This window comes from Phytophthora infestans, genomic scaffold (genome assembly GCF_000142945.1).
Source record: "Phytophthora infestans T30-4 supercont1.23 genomic scaffold, whole genome shotgun sequence".
NCBI classification, from domain to species: Eukaryota; Oomycota; class Peronosporomycetes; order Peronosporales; family Peronosporaceae; genus Phytophthora; species Phytophthora infestans.
In genome coordinates, this window is record NW_003303736.1 from 1,940,359 (window position 1) to 1,961,925 (window position 21,567).

The window sequence follows — 21,567 nt, forward strand, 5'->3', positions numbered from 1 at the left end:
TTTTTAATTTACAGGAAAATAAACTAATCTTTTGGGGTGCTTTAAGGTGATACGGCTACACGAGCAGAGCTGGACAGTAAACGCATTAATGAGATGAGTCAAGTTTGGTTCGAAATTGAAACTACTTTTGTTGACGAATGTACTGACGACCATGGATGGAATTCGATGACGACGATTTCTTTGTCGGAATCACCCCTACTATGGTCTAAAACGACCACTCTGCCACCTGTCAATGTGGAAGAGAGTCAACAAAAACTACATCATTGCGGAGGCCAAGATTTATTCGTCGGGGCAGAATGAAAATGACATCAGAAACCTCGTCAACGGCCGCGGAGATGCATTGTATCTGCGCAAATGACTTCAGGTGCGGAAGCGCTTATTCGATTGCTATGATTTTCAACAGAAAACTAACGCTTAACAAGCAGAAAAGGCCAGGTTTGACCAATTTCGTCAAAGGTGGCTATTTTCCAAGGACGGGTTCGACACACTCGAGCTCAAAATATCATCGAGGGTACAGGTAAAATCAACATCAAGCTCCTCCCCCTCCAAACGTAGATCGCTCGAGGCGTTAGAGTCAATGACGTCATCTTTCAAGGCTTATGTCAGGGATCGCCGAGATGAAGCTGGACGTGAAATTTGCAGTTGAACATTGCAGCAGCGATCGCAATTAATACGATTGATGGTTGACATCCGGCTCAGATATCCGATGTCGACAAGGAACATTCACAATGCGATGATCACGAGTCTTCAGAGGCACTGATGCTCGAAGAAGATCGTTCGATCCTGTTGGATGAAAGACTGCAGTTATAAAACGACTTCGAGATACAGATCGTCAGTACAAAAGACCGAACGAATGAATCCACACATAAAACAAATAATAAGATCGACTTCGATAAATCGGGCTCCGCATTATCATAATGCAATAAAGTATCGGTATCTTGACGTCAAGCGATTTTATATATTGGTCGGTGCAAGTTGTTGGATTCAATGTGCTGCATGACAACGACTCGGGTCACCTCATCCATTAGCTCCACCGACTCACCCCTTTTGTTTCAAAATGCGTGTGAGCGTGGGATAAATCGCAGCTACCAATCCATGTACGCAGCTTCTGGCGCATTGCTTTGATGTATTTTCGTGCACCAGCGGGGATCTCGGTTGCATGTTGGTTAATGCGAAAATTGTGCAGACGAAAGCATGCCTGGATTGGGTAGGGACAGTTTGCAAGTCCAACACAAAGATGTTGAGATAAAATTCTCCACTTATTGACGAGTAATCCAAAGGCCATTTCTATACCTATTCAGCACTGACTGAGGTAAAAGCTGAAGCTGTCTCTGTCAGATCGCCCATTTGGCTGCGCTTGATTAAACGGCGTTAGAACAACTCTTGTCTGTGGATAAGCATTATCAGCCACGACGAAATAAAAACCTCGGATGCGGGACAGAGTCTGACTCAGTGACCACTGCGTAAAAGCTACATCATAATTTCTTCCTCCTGGAGCACGACAAACCATTGCCGTAAACCGACATAAGTAATCGCAGCAAGCTTGCACATTTAGGCCGTAGCACTAGCACTGTAGTGTCCGGAAAAGAAAGCAACAATCCGTCCACACGCCATGGCTTGTAGAACCCTAATGTGGGACATCGATGGCGCCAATACAACCCAGGATAGCTCCCTCTGTGCTAATTGAGCAAAAACCGGCAACACTCATCTCATCTCTCTGTTGTCGTCCGTTGCAGTGACGTGTAGCGATAATTGGTCACAAGTATTGATAACTTGAATTACCGCGTGCACGATACGATAAAATCCCGCTATGCTTGTTCTAGTAGTTACTCTAGTATGGTGGTAGCTGCCTCCAGCACGAAAATGTATACAATTTTAAAGCATGGCTGCTGGAGACACGGGAGGCTCGCCTAGCGCACGTCATGTAGACTGAATGGGGTCTACGGACAGATCAGATCTAATATAGCCAAGTTATCGGTCGAATCCACCAGAACTCATCCTGTAATACTGCTTGAACTCGTCCTCAAGCAACAAACCCTGAGCGAGAAGGTCCCACTGCAAACGCTCTCGAATCACTAGCATACCACTACTTGCAAAGTTCATATGCTTAGCTATGGCCATGGGTATCGGTACAATCACTGCGCAGAATTCTTCTGACTCCTGAGCTGCCTGCATGTTGCTGTCGCACAAAAATATAAAAGCATGAGCCACTAACTCGCATGTTTTTATCTTCAATAGCGAAGGCGCTGTGATGGGTCAGCCCTCATTTCATAAACCTAGCTACACTGTGCGTCCTCTTCGCTGCATGCGTGAAAATGGACGCATCACATCTTGTTCTGGGCTCCGAAGCATGCGAACCAGATTGCCAATAGCCAATCAGGAAGCTGGATTTAGACGCATGCGGCAGAATGAGCTGGTTGAAAATGGGCCTAAGCTACAAAGCAGATACGACTGAGTCAAGTGAAAAGAAGCTTAACGAACCTAAGAACGAATCGCGATTTTGGGGCATCAATCAAAAGCATAGTGTCTTGTGCTACTCCCCGAGAAGTTATGCTGACCTCAAAACATTTTCTCCATTTTGGACACCAAAATAGCGGCGTAGTTTGAGCGATTGCGACTTCAAAGCTGGCATTGTTTGAAAACTTTGGTTAAAACAATCGAAAGGAGAGTTTTTCAGGTTTTATTGTGCGAAAATTACAATAAAAATAATGATGTTCAACCACAGCGTAAATGAACAATTTCTAGTCATTCCATTATTATGGCTACACCAAAGTAATAGTAAATTAATAAGAAGTGTACAATGCTTGACCAAATTGCAAATAAACCAAAAATAGCATGCTGACCCAAAAATGACCAAACTGGTGTGTCATAAAAAAAACAGTAGGGAGTTACTGACATACAACTATCGTTTGTATGATTGTGCTAGCTACTATCATTGACATACATTATACTTGAGCTGTGTAACATCCTAGGTGGCCGAATTATTGGTAGGAGAGAATGCGTCCTACTAGGAGTCCTAAAGTGTCCTATTGTCCTAAAACCTGGGATAAAAACTAGCAATTCGGCTCATAAAAAAACCGATATTTAGGACAACACAATGAGTTTTAGGACGAAACAAGCCAGGGTCCGCGTGTCCTAATAGAACACTCGACAACTGGACACTCAGCTGTCCTATTAGGACAGACTGCAACTCAGACCACTGTCCTATTAGGACAACACCAAGCCCAACATGTACTGTCCTCAAAACATCCTCAACTGGCCTAGCTAGAAACAATAATCATCTTAACGCCCCTCTCTCCAAGAGCAGCCGACTCTTTGTTGTGCGCGAAAAGCACCTCAACAAAACTTCTCTACTACAACGTGTGTGACAATATTTTTAAAGTGTTTCAAAGGATGATAGTCATTGAAGGTAATAATAGCCGCTAATAGCGGTTGAGCGACTTCAACATGCACAGCAAACGACGGTTAATAATCAGAACGTGACGACAAAGGGGGGGGGGCTTAAAAAGCAGCAAAGTACTCGCAAGGGCTACTTGGCTGCAAGTCGATCCGAAGACGCGGTTAGCAAGCGATGGGGGTCTTGGTTAGCGCGGCGGTGTGCTCGGCCTGGTTCGTCAAGTTGTCTGGCGTCGTCGGGGTGTCGACAACAGGTGCGTTTGTGGCAGGCGAGTCCGGGCTGGGAGCCGACGTCGATGGGCAGTTGGACGGCACGTAGACTACCAGGTCGGCCTTCAGGTTGGAACTGACACCGACCGGCAGTTGGCACTCCTCCAGGTTCATGGCCTTCACGTCAGCGAGCAGGGTGTTGCAGGCAGTCGAGGCGCACATCTTGTCAATTGTGGCCTGGTCCGGGATCTCAGTGGTCCGTGCCGCACTGTTGAACGTTCGCGCTCGTGAGCAGAGCGGACAAGACATTGCTTCCGCAGGTGGCAGCAGAGGCCAGATAGACGAGCGCCCTAGCTGCAGAAGGAGTAGCCGCGATGGTCCATGATGCTTTCAGAAATGGTTGGTGTGCCCCAGGACAATAAGTAAAGCCAATGTGAGTTTTAAGTAACTCTTACGTAAATTTACGCAGATAGTCCGGAAAAAGTTATTATTTGAGGTTTAGGAAAATCTGGAGGACACAAATTATAATATTCTGTAACGAAGGATTAGTCGCTTTTTAGGACACATCTCCAAAATCTCCCTGTAAAATTTAGGACAAATAGGACAGTTTAGGACGTGTCTTAGGACGCATTATCCTACACCAAATTATTTCGTTGTATGCTGACCATGTGATGGATTGCAAATTGCAGCGCCTCCCGTATTTCTACCAATCAAAGCTCTGACATATCTAAACAGCAGTTTCTGACGTTAAAAATTGATCGAGTTAAGGTTGTGGCTGGCGCGGAGTATAAAGTGTTATATAATTATAATTAAAAGAACAAAACACTCTTCGGGGAGTCATTCCAGACACCTTGCGTCACAGCGGCTCATGCAGCAACTTAGCGAAGAGCTGCTAGTGGGCTAATTCAGGGATACATTTATATATAAATTCACAGGAGCATACTAAAACTAAGGTCATCAGCTTATTGTCCTTTTTTGTCCTTAAATCTTTCTTGTTGGGGTTAAAATCAATTCTGGAACGGTAGTCACCGAGGAACTTCTTGACGTTTTTGTTGCAGTAGCTCTACCCAGAAAGGTCTCAAAAGTTCTGCAAGGTGCACCGAAGTGAGCCAGGGTGCGACAATTAACGTGCAGCCTTGGGGGTGGCTTGAAGTTCCTGGCTGGCACATCTTGAAAGGATTCCTTCCGAGGTCTGTTGGGCATCGGCAGTGTGATGAAGCGGTTAAAACTGGAGCAGGCCAACTTGTGCCTACTTTGGCTCCCATTATTACGAGTGTCACATTCAATCGCCCCCATTATCATAAGGGACGAGGCTTCAGAAAATATTAATGTAAGATACAAGTTCATTTCCCAATTTGACAGCAACTACAGCAGCTACTTTCAAAGTGATGAGCACGATGAGCCCGTTAGGATCTGCGACTGCATTGGAGGCAGCTCGGACTCTGGCTGAAACTGCGAAAGCTCAGGCAGAGGCAGCAGAAGCTGAAGCTGCTATAGCTCTAATGGAGGCAGCGCGAGCTCAGGCGGAGAGTGCGCGCGTTCGAGCTGCGGCGTCCCAAACCCTTGCACAGTGGTCGAGAACTCAAGCGACGACTGCCCAGGCGCTCGCGGACAAGCTGGCGGGCTAAGATGAAGGAGTAATTCTGTAGACATCAAGCCATTTTCTTCAATACAATCAAAAGATCCGCTTTCCATTAAATTTGGTGCTGGGGTATTTGCAGATCCTACGCGAAGTGAAAGCTCTTCAAAAATTGCGTATCTTTCCGCCACAATTCAATTCTGAATCGTCTTCCGTCGGTGCGTGTCAATACTAATCCAATTTTTAAATTGCACATCCTGTACGAAATAATAATGTCATGAATCTTTTAGCTGAGCAAAAAACCTTTAAAATATTATAGGCCTGTCTAAACTGTAGTCAGTTTAGGAGGAAAGAAAGAAAACATTTGGACAAAAATGTCAATCGATCCGTCACTCGTAGATCGACGGCGCAGAACGCAAGCGACGCTCTCCTCTTCTTTATCAACTTTTCCTCCTTCTCAACATGACCAAGAAGGTGCTGTGCATGAACCCAGGTCCCATCGAATTTGAGCCTCGTGTGCTCAAGCAGTTCGCCATGGAAGGCATCTCGCACGTGGACAAGACAGTGATCGAAGTCTTCGGCCAGTGTCTGGAGAAGATGCGCAAGGTCCTCCTGGCCGCAGACGGCCAGCCGCTCATCGTGGCAGGTTCCGGTACACTCGGATGGGACATGGTGGGCGCTAACCTCATTAACAAGGGCGACGATGTGCTTATTGTCAACAACGGTACTGCTAAAAGCTACACAAATGTAAATAACCTACCCGATATCTAAGTGGTATGCTACAGGCTACTTCGGCGACAATCTGGCCGAGTGTCTTGAGCGCTACGGTGCCAAAGCCACCCACCTCCTTAGCAAGGTAACGCAACACACCTTCATATCGTATATACAAACGCTAACTACTGAATTTTAACGTGCAGCTTGGCTCCCAACCTTCAATTGCAGAGCTGGAGAGTGCGTTAACAAGCGGCAAGAGCTTCAAAGTGGTGACAATCACGCACGTGGACACGTCTACTGGTGTTCGTGCCCACGTGAAGGAGTTTGCGGCAGCGATTCGTCGTCTCCAACCGGATGCTGTCATTGTAGTGGACGGCGTGTGTGCCACTGGTGGCGAGGAGACTCGTATGAAGCAATGGGACCTGGACGTGGTGCTCACGGGCTCTCAAAAGTGCTTCGGCGTCCCTGCCGGTCTCAGTCTCCTGGTCGTCCGTCCTCGTGCTCTACAGCTCTTTGAGAAGAACACGTCGACTGTCAAATACTACGTGGACTGGCGTAACTGGCTGCCTATTATGAAGAACTACGAGGCTCGTCAGCCCAGTTACTTTGCTACTCCGTCCGTGAATCACTTATTCGCACTTAACGAGGCGATGGACATTATGCTCGAAAATGGCGGCATGGAACAACGCTTTAAAGAGCACCAACTCATTGGAGATGCTCTTAAAGACGCTATGAAGACACTGGGCTGTTCTCTGGTGACTGCAGACGACTGTGGCGCCAACACGTTGACGTGTGTGCGTTATCCGGCCGGTGTGGGCGCTGCCGACTTCCTTCCGAAGGTCGTGAAGCGTGGTGTGTCACTCGCTGGAGGGCTCCACAAGGCCATTAAGACGGAATACTTCCGTATTGGCCACATGGGCCCAAGTACGCGTCGTCTGGATCATATTTTGAAGACCGTGGAGGCTATTGAGGGCGCGTTCATCGAGTGTGGCCACAAGGTGGCGCAACCGGGCACGGCGGTGAAGGACCTTAAGAAGAAGCTTCAAGCCACGATCCCAGTGCACCCGGCGTGCGGCTATGGGTCAGTGTACCATGGCTGTCCCGTGCCCCCGAAGTGCCAAGTGTACTCGATCGGTACCGTTGTCATTGCGTTTGCTGCTGGTCTCCTCATCTCGCAGTTAAAGAGCAAGATCTAGAAGAACTGGTTGGGGCTGGAAAGGAAGTCACCGTCGATGTGAACATTGTTCGTGATGGCGAGTCTTTGCGGGGTAACTTTTTTGCTTTAAGGGGAAGAAGACGGACCCGCTTACAAACCGCGCCTACATGATGAATGTTTCGTTAAAAAATACAACCTTTTGACATTTTTTTTATCCGCGCGGTGACCAAAGAGCGCTTTTCGGACTCAAAATATCAGCGGAATAACAAATGTTACTCGCTGCTTGTGATATCTTCAACGTTTGCTACGGATATACACGGACAATAAGCTACCTAAATAGTCCTGTGAAATGCGCCTCCAATTTGTTTTTCCAGATGAAATAAAGCGCCAGGCGTATTACATGTAATACTACGTAGTAGATGGCAGCGTAATGTAGCTCCATTTTTTCATATTTTAGGCGCGATATACCGTCCACTGACAAGCTGAAGTTCGCATGTCTCTGTTCACAAGGAGCACAAGATACAATAAGACCATCACTCCTTTAAAGCTGCGACGTGTGAGGACGTAGAGACTGTAAGATGTGCGGCATAGACCTCCCAAACTCGATGCGAAATGGCGACCGTTACATGCGTCGTCATCACTCACCAATCGCCTCGCGGCAGCACGCAATGGACAAGAAGGATGCGCAGAACCTCGTCTGTGGCGGCAGTATGTCTACACAATCCCTCTTTATTGCACTCCGCTTAAGTCTTCTAACCTCTTGCATAATTATTTCAGTTGCCGGCTGCGCATCTCGCACCTCTGTGGCTCCGTTGGAGAGACTGAAGATCCTGTTCCAGGTGCAAGACTACATTAAAAGAAATGGTCCTGACGCCGGCGCTCCAGTCAAATACCGCAGTGTCGGGCAATCTCTGCGTCAGATCCACGCAGGGGAAGGTCTCAGTGGCTATTTTAGGGGCAATGGCGCCAACTGTGTCCGCGTGTTCCCGTATGTAGCCATCCAGTTCGCAGCCTTCGAGAAGCTCAAGCCACTCCTCATTTCCGAAGGTGCCGAGACACTTAGCCCACTACAAAAGCTCTTCGGTGGCGCTATCGCTGGCGTTGTGTCGGTTTGTATCACATACCCACTAGATGCGGCTCGTGCGCGATTGACTGTGCAAGGAGGACTAGCCAACACCGCGCACACTGGCGTTTTCAACGTGCTGTCAAGTGTAGTGCGAACGGAAGGCTTGCGTGGTGTCTACAGAGGTGTGTTGCCAACAATTTGTGGTATTGCACCCTATGTAGGCCTCAACTTTACTGTTTTCGTGACCCTACGTACCACAGTACCACGTAACGAGAACACGGAGCCTGACACCATGTATCTATTGGCGTGTGGAGCTCTTGCTGGTGCCTGTGGCCAGACAGCTGCTTACCCGATGGATATCCTTCGTCGTCGATTCCAGCTGAGTGCGATGCGTGGAGATGCCACGGAGTACACCAGCACGCTTGGTGGCCTTCGAACTATCGTCCAAGAGGAAGGGGTTCGTGGGTTATACAAAGGTCTGGCCCCGAACTTCATAAAAGTGGTGCCGTCCATTGCAATCGAACGAACTGATGAAACGTGTGATCAAAAAATACGACTTGTGACCTAGAATATGTCGTGAAATAGAGCAAAACTGAGTTTAGAAATACGTCCTTCATCAATTTTAGTGATGACTCTCGTCGTCAACTACCAAAGAAAAGCTCACAACTCCAGGCATCGTGCAGATGTCGATAGAAGGGGCCAAACCTCCCACTGCGATCACGTCGGTAGCGTGGTCGACCACACAGAAATGACAGGATCTCAGCGTCGATCGGGCAGCAGCCAGGAGTTGGCCAGAGCTGCGGTTCCACTTCTTCAGACTGGGGTCGTTGCCCACACTTAGGAGCTCCATATGGTGGAAAACGACGTCATGGACATCGCTCGTTGTCTTGGTGTAGTGCACTGGTACACGGGAGGGCAGATGCCACATACCCAGGAAGCCGCCAGCCGACCGTTTGTTCCCACCTCCACAAGCCAGCCACATCTCCGAGTCATCGTGTGCTACTGCACCCACCCACAGAGACGGTGACGCAGACTCCGACTGTGTGGCCGGTTGAGGACGTAAGAATTCCACTTTTCTCTCTTGGCGCACATCCCAAATGCCAAGTGTGCCGTCCTCGGAGCCTGTTACGAGCTCCTGGGAGTGCTGGAGATGACGCACTGCATGCAAATAATCCTCGTGGCCTTCGAAGTGACGAGTGAATTGTTGCGTGGTCACGTCCCACTCATGAGCCATACTGTCTCCTCCGGCCAGGAATAAGTGACCCGTTGTCTTGTTCACTGCGACATCATTGACCTCAGACGCTGGGAGGAGTGCACCTCTGAAACCTAATGTTCTGCGCTTTAAGTGGTCGATATGAACCGGTGTCAACTTCTGGGTCTTAATGGGGTCTTCCAATGCTGCAAGGATATCCTTCCATCTCCACACCCGAAAGTCCTGATCTCCTCCACTGTCGACAAGCAAATACGTATTTTGAGGACGTATTGACATGGCTACATTTAGTTGGTGGACACGCACCTTATTAACAACGGGTTGAGGTCGTCGCCAGCAAAGCGGAGCGAGTAAATTTGGGTCGGGTGAGCCCGGAATGATAGATTGGGTCCTGGGAATGCGGTCGCTCTGCAGCAAAATAGTTAAATGAGTTCAAAAGACAAAACATGTACTCATGCTAGTTTCCTAATGAGGTATTTTCCGCAAATGAACGTACTCGCCACGACCCACTTGATCCCAGTATGCTGGTTTCATGACCTGATCGAGTTGATAGACGTGGACAAGTCCCCAGCTCGTGGCTGCCACCAGCATAGTTTGTCCGCCCGTGATCTGCTCCGGGGCGAAGACTGCTTGGTACACCATCGTCTCGCTCGCTCGCATTTGATGCAGTAGCTCGGCGCGGTACGCGTCCTCATCGTAAGCTGCCGGGTCCATCTTATCGAATGAGCCGATGATGCGATTCCTGATGCTCATAGGCCAAAATTTAGAGTTCCCCTCCAAAGTATACCGATTAGCAATCTCCCCTTTATAAAGGGGAAATTACCCGCTTACAAAATGTGTTAGCATGCATTGGTAAAAAAGGTTCTCAAGAAACCATTCTCCAAAGCAATTTTGGTGCTGTAAAAATAGATGAATTGTGACTAACTGCTCTTGCATTTAATCATTTGAGGTCGTGATAAATATGCAGACAGGAGCGTCCCCACCGAATTCGGCTCGGAAGACAAGTGTGACTCAGAGCCCATCACGACGGGGCTCGCAGACTTTGGCAACAGAAGTACCTCAAAATGTGCGCCTTTCGCTACATTAATGGCCCAAATATAGGTCTGACTTTGCTACGCAGGAATTTGGTGGAGTGCTTGTGACTCCAGAGCAGATCCACATGGCGTTCCAGTTCCTCGACGTCGAGAAGAAGGGACGCGTGACGCTAGACAACCTGCGCTCAAGACTTGGCATCTTCTACGACAACATGAGTCTCAAGGACGTACGACTTCTGCTCAGCGAAGAAAGCGAGCTCTCAGAAGAGTATTTACATGCACTGCTACTACCAAACGAGGTCAAGAATTTCGATCCGGTAGCGGAAGCTTTCAAGGCCTACGACCCGGAAGAGACAGGCTTTATATCGCGTGAAATGCTGCGCTACGTGTTCGAGCGGCTGGGCTACGGTTCTCTTACTGAGGAGGATCTCGACATACTCATCTCATGCGCAGACGCCGACCGAGACGGTCGTATAAACCTCGATGACTTTCGAACCATGCTGGAGTAAAAACGAAGCTTTATTCGTCTTGCCCTTGTTTCTTTAACTTTGAATACGTAGCAACTTTTGCTCCAAAACCCAGCAAAACTCTTCTATAGTAAGAGTGACAGTCACGGTCCCCGGCCTTGTATCAAATCAATTGGTTTCTATTCCAGGCGCGTCTAAGGTTTCTATTTCTTTTTCTGTTGCTTGCCGTTCTTGCCGCCGTTGGCGTTTGCGTTAGCGTCGCCTCCCTCAGCCTTCATAGCAGCCTTGCGTGCAATCTTCTCCTGTAGTGCCTTGGCATCAGCCTCCCGTTTAGCAAGAGGGTTTCCCTGGCTGGTAGACTTGGCATTTTTGGCCTGACGCGCCTGGGCACGCTATACGCAGAACAGCGAAGGTGGAAACCAATCATTAAATCCATCAGTTCCCGGCCAAAGTAAGCATGCAGCACATCAAAATACAGGTAAAAGGCAAAACTATCTATCTGTACTCACCGCACGGTCCGTGTCTCGCTGGTTGCCACGCGTCATCGCTGCACTCTCGACCGCCACTCGCACCAACTACCGATTTCCGAAAAAAAAGTGAAATGAACAGGCGACTTGTCTTATTCTCTCATGATTGGCTAAAATCAAGCTTTTCCACTGTTTGGATTGGCTTAAGTCGTTCGTCGTGTCGCATGTGGAAGCAAGTCACAACCGAGAAACGTATTTCGACAACAGACGCATGCTTGCAATCCCGAGCGCCCCCACCCGTGGCAGTAGGCCACACTACCGACCCAACACAGGAGTCGCTTGGCATCGCCGCACCCCTTCCGTCTTCAACACATCGCTAGATCTCAAACAACAGCAGCTGGCTGCAGAGTATCAGCATTTTGAGACAAATACAGCGATGTCAAGCGACACTGAGCAGCTTGAAGAAGCTCTAGAACACCCTTCAAGGTCTTCAAAGCGAGGGAATTTAGCTGCATTCCATCTTGTGGATTTTTCGGACTCGGATGACGAAGAAGATAGCGACTATACGCCGTCAGAGGACGACGAGAAGGAAGTCAGAGAAGGAGATGATGCTGGCGCGCTTGATTCCTTGCAAGAAGAACAGACGAATACAACGGAAAGTGAAGAAGAAGAAGAGGACTTAGACGACTACTCAAGGTGGTGGGGGTCGAGTGAGGATAAATACAAGTGGGAACAGCGCTATAAACAGGCAGATGCTGCCTTCCGGAAGAGATTTGGCTGTGGCATTGACACCCCAACACATCCAGAAACAAGAAGGAAGTTGAAGAAGAAAAAGACAAGATATCATGCGTATAAATACGTTCTAGCAGGCTTGGTGATTGCGAATCTGGTGCAACTAGCACTGGTATACTCGGCCTCGTCCTGGGCGTTTTCGATGGTAACATGGCGATCGTCGACTACCGAGAACGACGCTCTCCGCGGTGATGACGACACTGTAGCACACACCGCAAGTAAAGATCATATCGCCGCAGTATCACGTCCATTATCGGTCCCGGAACACGTGCGGACTGGGCTGTACTTATGCTCTTCGCTGTCTCGACGTGTGGTCAAATCTGAACACGACGTGGCCGCTACGCAACATGCTTTACGCGCGTGTGATATCGCTGTGAAATTCGCACCTGTAAGCTCGCGCGAGGCACTTGAAGCGCATGTGCTTCGTGGAGATCTACGCAGTTTACTGTCGCTCTTTGACGACGCCGACGAGGACTACAACGTCGCAATGAACTTGGTACTGGACAGTAACTGGAACGTGAAATTCCTACCGGAATTATCTCAAAATCTTGAACTCAAGTTGGTGGCCAACCACTGGACGCAGCTATACAAACATAAGAAGTTTAGGGAATTACGACGAGAAGCCAAAGACAGACTGGCAGCTGGCAACACTGGAAATGAGGTGAGGACACTAGCTGCTGATTGGTTAAGTGCATTCAAACGCAAGATATCCGTGTTGGATGTACTTACTGTACAGCGTGGCTGGACACTACATCGTCTTAAGTACGACACTTTGGAAAATGACAAGACAAAACGGCACAAAAGTTGAAGCACTAGGGTCAATCGTTGATTCTGTTATGGGTAGAACTAGAGGATGGGGATAGTAGTGCAACTTTACAGTGTGATGTAGCCTACATCTCTTTTTCCCTGTTCTCCTACATCATGTAGGAACAGATCCGCTCCCACTTCTGAAATCATCACTATCTAATACCCTGTTAATTTCGATATGCAGGGCCTCCGAAAATGAAATTGTCAATAACATTATTTACAAATGTTATGTATTTCTGGAGAAGGCAAAAAAAATGTCATTATTTATTTCGATGCAATGTACAAGATCAGAATTTATGAAAGTGCCTGTTTAGCATTATTTTTTACGCCAGCCATCCATCGACTTCTTACTACGATTCTATACTTGGTGGCTGTCGTACGTCTGAACAGCTTTCGGCGAGCTCTTATTTGTTTTCACTACTCAATTTTCACTACTCCAACAAGCTTGACTACCCACGTCTTCTGACCACGATGGTTCGCCCTACTCGACCCTCCCGACCAGCCTACAACAACAGCAAAATTTCTGGCTCTTTTCTTCCGCCCGTGCCGCGACGAGAACGACTTGCAACATCGATGGGGGTGCCCCTTGTGGGCTGCGCTAGTCATAGATTGAACCTCGCAGTTCAAGATGGTCTGGCGGTGCATGAAGACGACCTGGCTGTTGTACAAACGCTGATGGTGAAGCTACGGTCGCTTAAACAACCTGCAAAGCCGAGGTAAGCTTAATTATGTACCGGTTGTGTAGAGCTAAGATATGTCTGACCAAAACTGTATCCTCATATTTTTAGGCTGAAGACTCCACTCCGCCCCGTTATTCGGCAGGACACGCGTTGGAGCTCTACGTTCCAGATGCTCAAGCGCTACCTAAAGCCCCTCGAGTTCCTCGACGTCGAGGACGACGATATCATGGAGTTGCTGCCGGCGCCAGCGGCGAACAGGCGGCTGCGAGCACTCTATCAAGAGTTGAGAGACGTCGAATCGGTCGCCAAAGCGCTCCAAGGACGAGATGCCGATTTGCTGGACGTGCGCGAGTGGTTCGACGCACTCATTGCTGCGAAGCCGGAGTATGCACGATTTATCGGTAAGGCACGAGTATTTAACAAGGGCTTGAACTTAACTAACGCCATGGTAACATTTCGCTCCATAGGACCTCGAGCAAACATTGTTCACAGCCCAGACTTTGAGTCTGGGTGTGCTCGTGTGCTTAAAGGCAACCAACACCGTCTAACCCGTGCGGAAAAAGCAGCTCTCGTACCTTTCCAAGCCGTGCGTGAAGACTCGGAGGACGATTCGGAGGAAGAAGAGGCTTCGTTTGTAGAGCGTCTGAGGAAGCGCCGTCGTATTGCTGAAGACGGTGGCAAGTACGACCAGCTGAAGAGCAATCCTTCGACATCGAATGTCGTGGAGCGCTTCTTCAGCGTTGCTTGAGTCACGTTTGGGCAGCAGAGGCACGGATTGCTACCTCTTACTCTAGAAACGATTCTGTTCCTGAGAGAAAACCGTTCGTACTGGGATGCCAGCACTTTAGATAGCCTGAGCTAGCTCCCAGCACACCATGCTAATAGACTGGATGCCAACCATCATGGAATCATAATTGAGTTATTTATTTCCTCGTTCTGCACATGCACATTATTTGTTTGTTGCTGCGCACGATCGACATCAGATAATGTATTGCTCATCGTGGTAGCTACTAAATAAAAATGCCATATTCGGCCCCCCTGTCGATATGTTAAGGTTAAAAATGATTCTTGCACCGACATTTGAAAAAAAACACCCTTCCATATTAGATCTAATACCCTAATCAATACGTTTTGAATTTGGATATCAGAACTGGGAGCGGTGACATATCAAAAGATTGGAAGGGAGGAATACGAGATGCTACTAAAGTGAAGGCGTGTATATCAATTTGTTATTAGTAGCAGTCATACTACTACCATGTTGTACTGTATTCAATGAGTAGTAGTAGTAATCTTAAGCACTCTTTAGAGTGCTATTTTCAAATTACCTAACTTTCGATACTACTGTACCGTATTCAATGAGTAGTAGTAGTAATCTTAAGCACTCTTTAGAGTGCTATTTTCAAATTACCTAACTTTCGATACTACTGCAAAAAGTGTCTATAGTGTGGCGCACGGTATTTACGAATCAAGATTTGACATTGAGATGAAGCTCTCTTGATTTTATCCAGAGTAGTAGGAGCGACAGGACTGTTGGTGGGAATCACGCCAGAAATATATACAGATGGCTCCTTTGTTTCCCACAAGTCCATTTAAAAAAAATACCCATTTCGATTTAAAACCATGTGGATAGATAAGGATATTGCGAATGTTGTTTGAGACTTTTACGATTAACCTTCGCAAGATATTCCCTGTGTGACGGGGTCACACAACACCTCGCGCAGAGAAAGTTATCTTCCGAGAGTATACAAACTATCAGTGAACGGCAGTTCACAGGACCGCTTTGCCTATAGTGAGCTAAGTGACCAATTTAAGCTAAGTTGCTGCTGCCGGAAAGCGCAAGCCAAGAGCTCTAAGCCTCACGGCAAAGGCTCGGCACTCCAGGAGGCTACTAAGGTGGCCTCCGAGGCGATCGGCTCAGCTGGTGACGCGGCTGCGGGCAAGCGTGCGAGCAAGCGCCGCAGTCCGTCACCCTCGGCCTCCCCGGACAACCGTCCAAACCCCTAGTTTGCTGAAAGTGAGTTCGACTCGGGCAGTGACGACGAAGCCGAGTCCGGGAGCACTCACGATGCTGCTGTGGCTCTGCGGGAGGACACAGCCCAGTGCCCAGCGACAACAAGGACGACAGCGTGCAGTCGTTTGCTAGTGATCACAGTGATCACAGTCCCAGGACGTCTGTGCGCTCTGAGAGCCGGACCGTCAAGGCTAAGGGCCCTCCCAAAGCTGGCGACGACAAGGAAGAGAAACCTCGCAAACATCTCTGGCTTGCCGAGGGTCTTGCGCTTACATAGGTCGCTAAGCCATAAGGCGCCAAGCCCTCTAAGAAGCGTACGGCTTCGAAATCTCCACTCCGCGAGGAGAAGGAGACTGGGTACTCCAATCGAAACCTCTGCTCCTCAGATGAAGAGGACGAAGAGGAAAAGGGTGCTATTTGTGGTGTAGTGATTTCTCCGTGGTTGCGGATTATCACCCGTCGACAAAGACGTGACACCGCCCCAGTTGTTCAAGCGACGAACCCTCGGTCGAGTGATGTACGGAGACGCCAAGGTGCAAGGGACTCGACGGCGTCACCTCCGAGTTTTCAACAAATATCGGATACGGCCCTATGTCACTGAATCCAGGCTGTCCTTATTATTAATAATGGACTGGCCGGATTCGCATTCAGCGGACCATCTACGGTACGAACTCTCAGTGGCGGTTGGGATGAGTTCGCGGAATACTCAGCGACCTTTGGAAGACACGTTAACCGTCTGGGACAAGGCGCGGACCGTTAAAGATGCTCATGCGACAGTGCAGACGACGCTTGGCATGCAAGAAGATCCATAACGGATCATTGTTCACTTGATATTTGTATACTTGATTAGGACTTCTTATTAGGAATAGACCCGAAAGGGTAAGCTTAAATACAGAACAGAATTTCCACTCAAGCACACAGAGCGACGTCCGGCTTCAAGGTAAGCGTCAGGTCAAGCTTGTTTGAGTGTGTTATGCCTGTCGGTGAGCTCGAAGCTCTGTAGCGAGGGTTCATCTGGCAAGGCCAAGAGACTTTGTGTATTGGCCGATTATTATCGGGAGGTTTTACGTGACGGCTTATTGTTGCCTATTTGCACGACTGGGAGTGCTTGAATTGCCTCCCTTTTATTTCTTCCAGCCGAGTGTTGAACACTCGGTGATCTCGTAAAAGACTTACCCGTGCCGGGTACCCTTCCGCTGTTGGGACCACGAGGATTCAAAACACCTGCTAGCTTTGCTCGTGCTAGTAGCGTGTTCTTATTTTACTGGTTGGCCTATATAAGTAGTTTACAAGGTCCAGTTTGTCCCGGTGCAAGGGCAGAACTGGGGTCTTCAGGTCCGCCCGAACGATCGTTTACTATCCTAGTAGACGTATTGTTGTGGGAACATCCTAACTACATCTGTAGCTAGAGTTCACGTGGGATTTCCAACACCACAACTGGTGCCGCGACCCGGGAACAGATTGTGACCATTGTGAACTGTTTGTATGGCCTTCCAGTTTACGAGCTACCAAGAATAGAAGAACAAGAAAAAGACAAGAAACATGGCGAAAGGACAACCGACGGTACCAGTTACGCCTGCCAAGTCTGGCGGGGATCGCAACGAGAGTTCAAGCCCGGCTGCGCGCTTTGCAGCCGCCACCGAGCTTTCAGTGAGCTTCGACGACGAAGCGGACATCGGTCCTGACGCCCACGATTATAAAGATTACGAAGATAAGACGCCGGCTCCAGAGCCAGGCGCAGCGACGCCGGAGACGGCCACGCTATCATCGGGGCTGAGCGAAGCGACCAGGTCCCTTTCGAGGAACCTCGCCGACGAGCTCGATGATGTTGCGGGACCGGAACCGGCCTATGATGGTTACGACGATGGGACCGAGGGTTTTAAACCTTCGGTGGCGAGTGCAAAGCATTCAGCACTGCTGAAGGCACCTCGCCCACCTATCAACGGTGATACACCAGCCGCCAAGCGCGTTTTCGACCGCGTACAAGCGCTGATGCAGCATGATGAGTGGATGCAGCTGTTCAAGCCCATCCCCCAGAAAAAAGCCGACTGGCCTGCGCTTGCGCAGGAACTTTCAATACCCAGTCAACTCGGTTTCGACTAGTCAAGTTGCCGAGGATTCAGTTTCGCTACTGTTGTCGCTGGGGTTCGAGAACGAGACGTACCCATCGACGATGTCGCTCCAGGATTGGAGTCCACATGAAGCCGGAGCTGCTCTCCAGAAATGGAAGAAGAAGCTTCGGAAGGCGTTTGGCGCTGTTGGCATCAATGCCGGAAAGCAGCCTGTGAGTCGACCGATGATTCAAGATGAAGATCCGTCTAAGATTCCACTGCCGCCGACGCCCCAACGACTCGTTCGTACTCCTCCAACCAAGCGTGGAGCTGAGCGTGGTGCCTTTGGCACTACCGAAGCTTCACCGTACTTTCAAGACTCGCACATGGTTACGCCACGTTCGGATAGCCGTATGCAACGTATTTACGCAAGTAACGAGGGTTCGTTCGGTCGCCGAGGCGGTGCGCGAGCCCCCAAAGGTGGGGCCGGACGTCGTCAAGTCGACAGCGATGGTTCGTCCAGTGATGATGACATTTTGGTGCGTACATTCGACGAGGAAGATCCTCAACTCGAGTTGATGCGTCAGATGAATGAGCTAGCGACGCTGAACGACGTAGACCCGACACCGAGGATTGAAATGGCTTCGCACCGACCGCTGGATCGCATCACGCCGTTCTCAGGCTCTCGCAACAAGAGCGAGAACTGTATGCAGTGGCTCCGTGGGCTCGTCAACGAAATGACTGGAGTGCACACAGATGCTGACAAATGGTGCATTCCATTTGAGATAAGTCTCCGGGGCGGAGCCATTCATTGGTTCCGTCAACTTCCGAAGAAGACGAAGCGCAAGTGGAAGCTGTTGAGCGATGCGTTCATCCGCTACTACTGCTCGCAGTTCACGCAGACGGCACTGTCGCGCTACTACTCCGCCAAGCGGGAACGTAATGAACATCTGTGCGACTACATAAACAGGCTGAATGGCTACGCTCGGACCGCCCGTCTACACTTTGAGAAGAGTGGTCGCGACGCGAAAGAACACGTACAGCAATTCCTGGCAACATGCGACGATGACAAGCTAGCGGAGAGTCTCTACCACGCTCGAGTCGCCGACATTCACGAGCTCGAAGAGATCATCGAAGATGTTCTCAAGGGCAAGGAGAGAATGGCCAAGCGTGACAGTGAGTACCGATACTCCAAGAGTCGTGATACGCGACGCGACGATGGGTACGCCCGCAACAACCGGCGTGATGACCGTCGCCGCGATGACAACCGCATCAAACCAAGAGTGACACTCATTGAAGCCACGCTGGACGACCTACTAGCTGAATTAGAAGGTCGTGAAGCTGCTCAGGGAGGCACCGAGTATTCAAACGAAGATCCGAACGCTTACGACGATGTCCAAGATGAGTACAACGACTTTCAGCCTGATAATACGGACGGTGATTTCTCATTGGACGAAAACGACCGATACCTCGCCGCGGCTAACGAAAATGAGCGTCGTGCAGCTGCTGAAGGCACCTACGCACGTTCAGACAACCGTCAACCGCGTGGAAACATGCCTGATCGCGAGAATGGCTTCAATCAAGATCGCCGAGGTGGTGACCGTGGGTTCAATCAGGACTAACGCGGTCGACGTGACTTCAACCGCGACAACCGACGCCCACAGTACGGACCATGCGCGGTGTGCGGTGGCATGAGTCACTCCGCCCACTACTGTAACAAGCGATGCAAGTTCTGCAAACAACTCCACGATGCTGGACAATGCGAACTTTTCCGCAACTTCAAAGACCTTGCCAAATTTGTGCGCACCAAAGGCACGAAGGAGGAACTCCCGCCAGAGCTCAAGGCCGTCGTTCAAGAACGTCATTTAAACTAGGCAGCCCGCCAACTACAACTGGGTTGGTCCCTATCGGGCTGCCACAGTTAACCGAGCCTTCAATGGAAGCAGAATGTATCTTTGCTTTCATGGGGCAGAGTGAATGGCCTGATAATTACGTAACAAGTGTGAGCGCGACGGAAAATGAAAAGGAGAGGAGTAGAATCCTCGGTGGAGGTGTTGGAGAGAGAGTGGTGTGTGCTGATGCTGATGAGGGCACCAGCGAGGGTTCACTCGGCTTGGTTTCGAGTGCAGCGCGAGACGAGCCCAAGGGTCACTCCAAGATTATGAAGTTGAACCCTGGCGAGAGACAGGGGTGGTGGTCGGCCAAGAAATTCGACCGACGGATCAGAATGAGAGCTCTGGTGCAAGGCGCTGTGAACGACCAGCGAACGAGGATCCTCCTCGACACAGGAGCGAACGTTAGTGTGATCACTGACGCCTTTGCCAAGAAGTTGCGACTCCGAGATGTACCTGATCACAAACGCCGCATTGATATTCAAGGAATCAACGAAGGCAAGGTGTCTACGACGCGACGAGCGTGCGTCAAGATTACGCTCGGATGGGAGATGGTGTACGAGTTTGAGATGTGGGTAATGGCGCATAGTGCAGGCGTCGACGTGGTACTCGGGACCGACTTTATGATCCCAGCTGGGATCCGGTTGGACCTGTTCCACGGCGCGGCGCAATTACCGCACGAAGTCCAAATCCCGCTGATAAAGACCAAGAACATGATCGACAGCGAAGAATACGGCTTCCATGTTAACGCCGGGCCACCCGAGCGGTTGGACATTCAAGCGCACGAGTGGCGAGAATATCGACTAGCGAAGCGTCAAGTCGGGCTGGAAGAACACGTACTGTGGGTTCGTCGAACGAACAAGCTAATCCCGTCAGTGACGAGGTTTCGACGTGGACGGCCTCAGAGCATTCGATTGACCAACGTGTCTGATCGAACTGTGTACCTACCAGCACACGACTCGATCGCGATGTGGATTCCAGATGGGGATTTGCCACGAGGTGACGGCTTTGTGCGTCTGGAGTCCAAGAAGTACCAAGACTGGCAAGTGTTGGCCTACGAAGGTTGTAGAGACCGCGAGCTCTTTCAGCGTGAATGCGAAATCTACGAACAATGGCTTGCCACTCAGCCTTCGGCAGTTGATCGACCAGACTACCCAGAACCCAGTGGAGTGCTACCACGACCTCTAGAAGACTCGCTAGTGGGTTCTAGTGATCGTCTGACATGTGCAGAGCGCTGGGCACTGATCCTGGAAGAACGTGAACAAGTGGAAGCCTGTCTGGCGTCTGGGGTGACAGCCGGGGATTCGGCCGACGGTCAGCCTTCCGCAAAACCTTTGGACACGTACACGACAACCCATGGCGGAGGCAATAACGCGAACGAAGCCTCGGTAGTACGTACACACGAACTACTGAGGCCGGTAAACGTGGTACAAACGCCAACGAGTGTTAGTGTCCAGTCAGGGGTGACCACGGAAGCGACAAGTCACGGCACTGGATTGAATGGAGTCACCCGTTTTGACGAAGCTGTCCCGGCCTTGTGTGTCGCCAAATCTGCGAACGAGCCACCGGTGGTTGATCCAGAGGATACAAGCATCGCGCAGAAGGTGTTGAGTACGGCACCGAGTATTCATTGCAAGATTGGTGCGAATTCCGAAATGTCAAGACAGCGGCAGAACGAGGAGCGGAACAAAAGTCAACAACCCAATATGTCGGCGGCCCACGCATTCAATATTGCGAACGACGACTCGGCAGGTGGCCCAGAGATGGGAAACCAGGATGGGAAGGAGATGGACAAAGTACCGACTGTTGAAATCAAAGCGGATGCCAATGTTGAGTCAAGGGAAGAATCTGTAGCGGCGTTGGACGGAACATACATCTCGGTTGCTCGAGTGTTAATAACCGAGGGAAATGAAGCAACGGAGGATACGAGAAATGATTTCTACGAACACCCAGCTAACAACATTGGCCTGGACGACTACGCGAAGGAGCTGGCATTCCTGCCGGACCTGACCGAAGAGATCAACACGACAATTGA

At 49.8% G+C, this 21,567-nt stretch overlaps 5 protein-coding genes and 1 pseudogene across 5 annotated transcripts; 4 read left to right on the top strand and 2 right to left on the bottom strand.

Moving 5' to 3' along the window:
- Positions 1 to 3,567: 3,567 nt before the first annotated feature.
- Positions 3,568 to 3,925, bottom strand: PITG_22937 (annotated as a pseudogene; the record flags this gene model as incomplete).
- Positions 3,926 to 4,994: 1,069 nt separating this feature from the next.
- On the top strand, positions 4,995 to 5,234 carry PITG_11473 (uncharacterized protein; the record flags this gene model as incomplete). The annotated part of the gene is made up of 1 exon (XM_002901001.1): positions 4,995 to 5,234. The coding sequence occupies one exon, from the start codon at positions 4,995 to 4,997 to the stop codon at positions 5,232 to 5,234; it is 240 nt and encodes a 79-aa protein (XP_002901047.1).
- Positions 5,235 to 5,586: 352 nt separating this feature from the next.
- Positions 5,587 to 7,272, top strand: PITG_11474 (uncharacterized protein; the record flags this gene model as incomplete). Its single annotated transcript, XM_002901002.1, has 3 exons — positions 5,587 to 5,909; positions 5,971 to 6,041; positions 6,103 to 7,272. The coding sequence occupies 3 exons, from the start codon at positions 5,648 to 5,650 to the stop codon at positions 7,093 to 7,095; spliced, it is 1,326 nt and encodes a 441-aa protein (XP_002901048.1).
- Positions 7,273 to 7,723: 451 nt separating this feature from the next.
- PITG_11475 (Mitochondrial Carrier (MC) Family) lies at positions 7,724 to 8,689 on the top strand (the record flags this gene model as incomplete). The annotated part of the gene is made up of 2 exons (XM_002901003.1): positions 7,724 to 7,763; positions 7,833 to 8,689. The coding sequence occupies 2 exons, from the start codon at positions 7,724 to 7,726 to the stop codon at positions 8,687 to 8,689; spliced, it is 897 nt and encodes a 298-aa protein (XP_002901049.1).
- A 29-nt stretch (positions 8,690 to 8,718) lies between these two features.
- On the bottom strand, positions 8,719 to 10,045 carry PITG_11476 (uncharacterized protein; the record flags this gene model as incomplete). The annotated part of the gene is made up of 3 exons (XM_002901004.1): positions 8,719 to 9,569; positions 9,638 to 9,739; positions 9,828 to 10,045. The coding sequence occupies 3 exons, from the start codon at positions 10,043 to 10,045 to the stop codon at positions 8,744 to 8,746; spliced, it is 1,146 nt and encodes a 381-aa protein (XP_002901050.1).
- A 244-nt stretch (positions 10,046 to 10,289) lies between these two features.
- On the top strand, positions 10,290 to 10,894 carry PITG_11477 (uncharacterized protein; the record flags this gene model as incomplete). Its single annotated transcript, XM_002901005.1, has 1 exon — positions 10,290 to 10,894. The coding sequence occupies one exon, from the start codon at positions 10,491 to 10,493 to the stop codon at positions 10,872 to 10,874; it is 384 nt and encodes a 127-aa protein (XP_002901051.1).
- Positions 10,895 to 21,567: the final 10,673 nt, after the last annotated feature.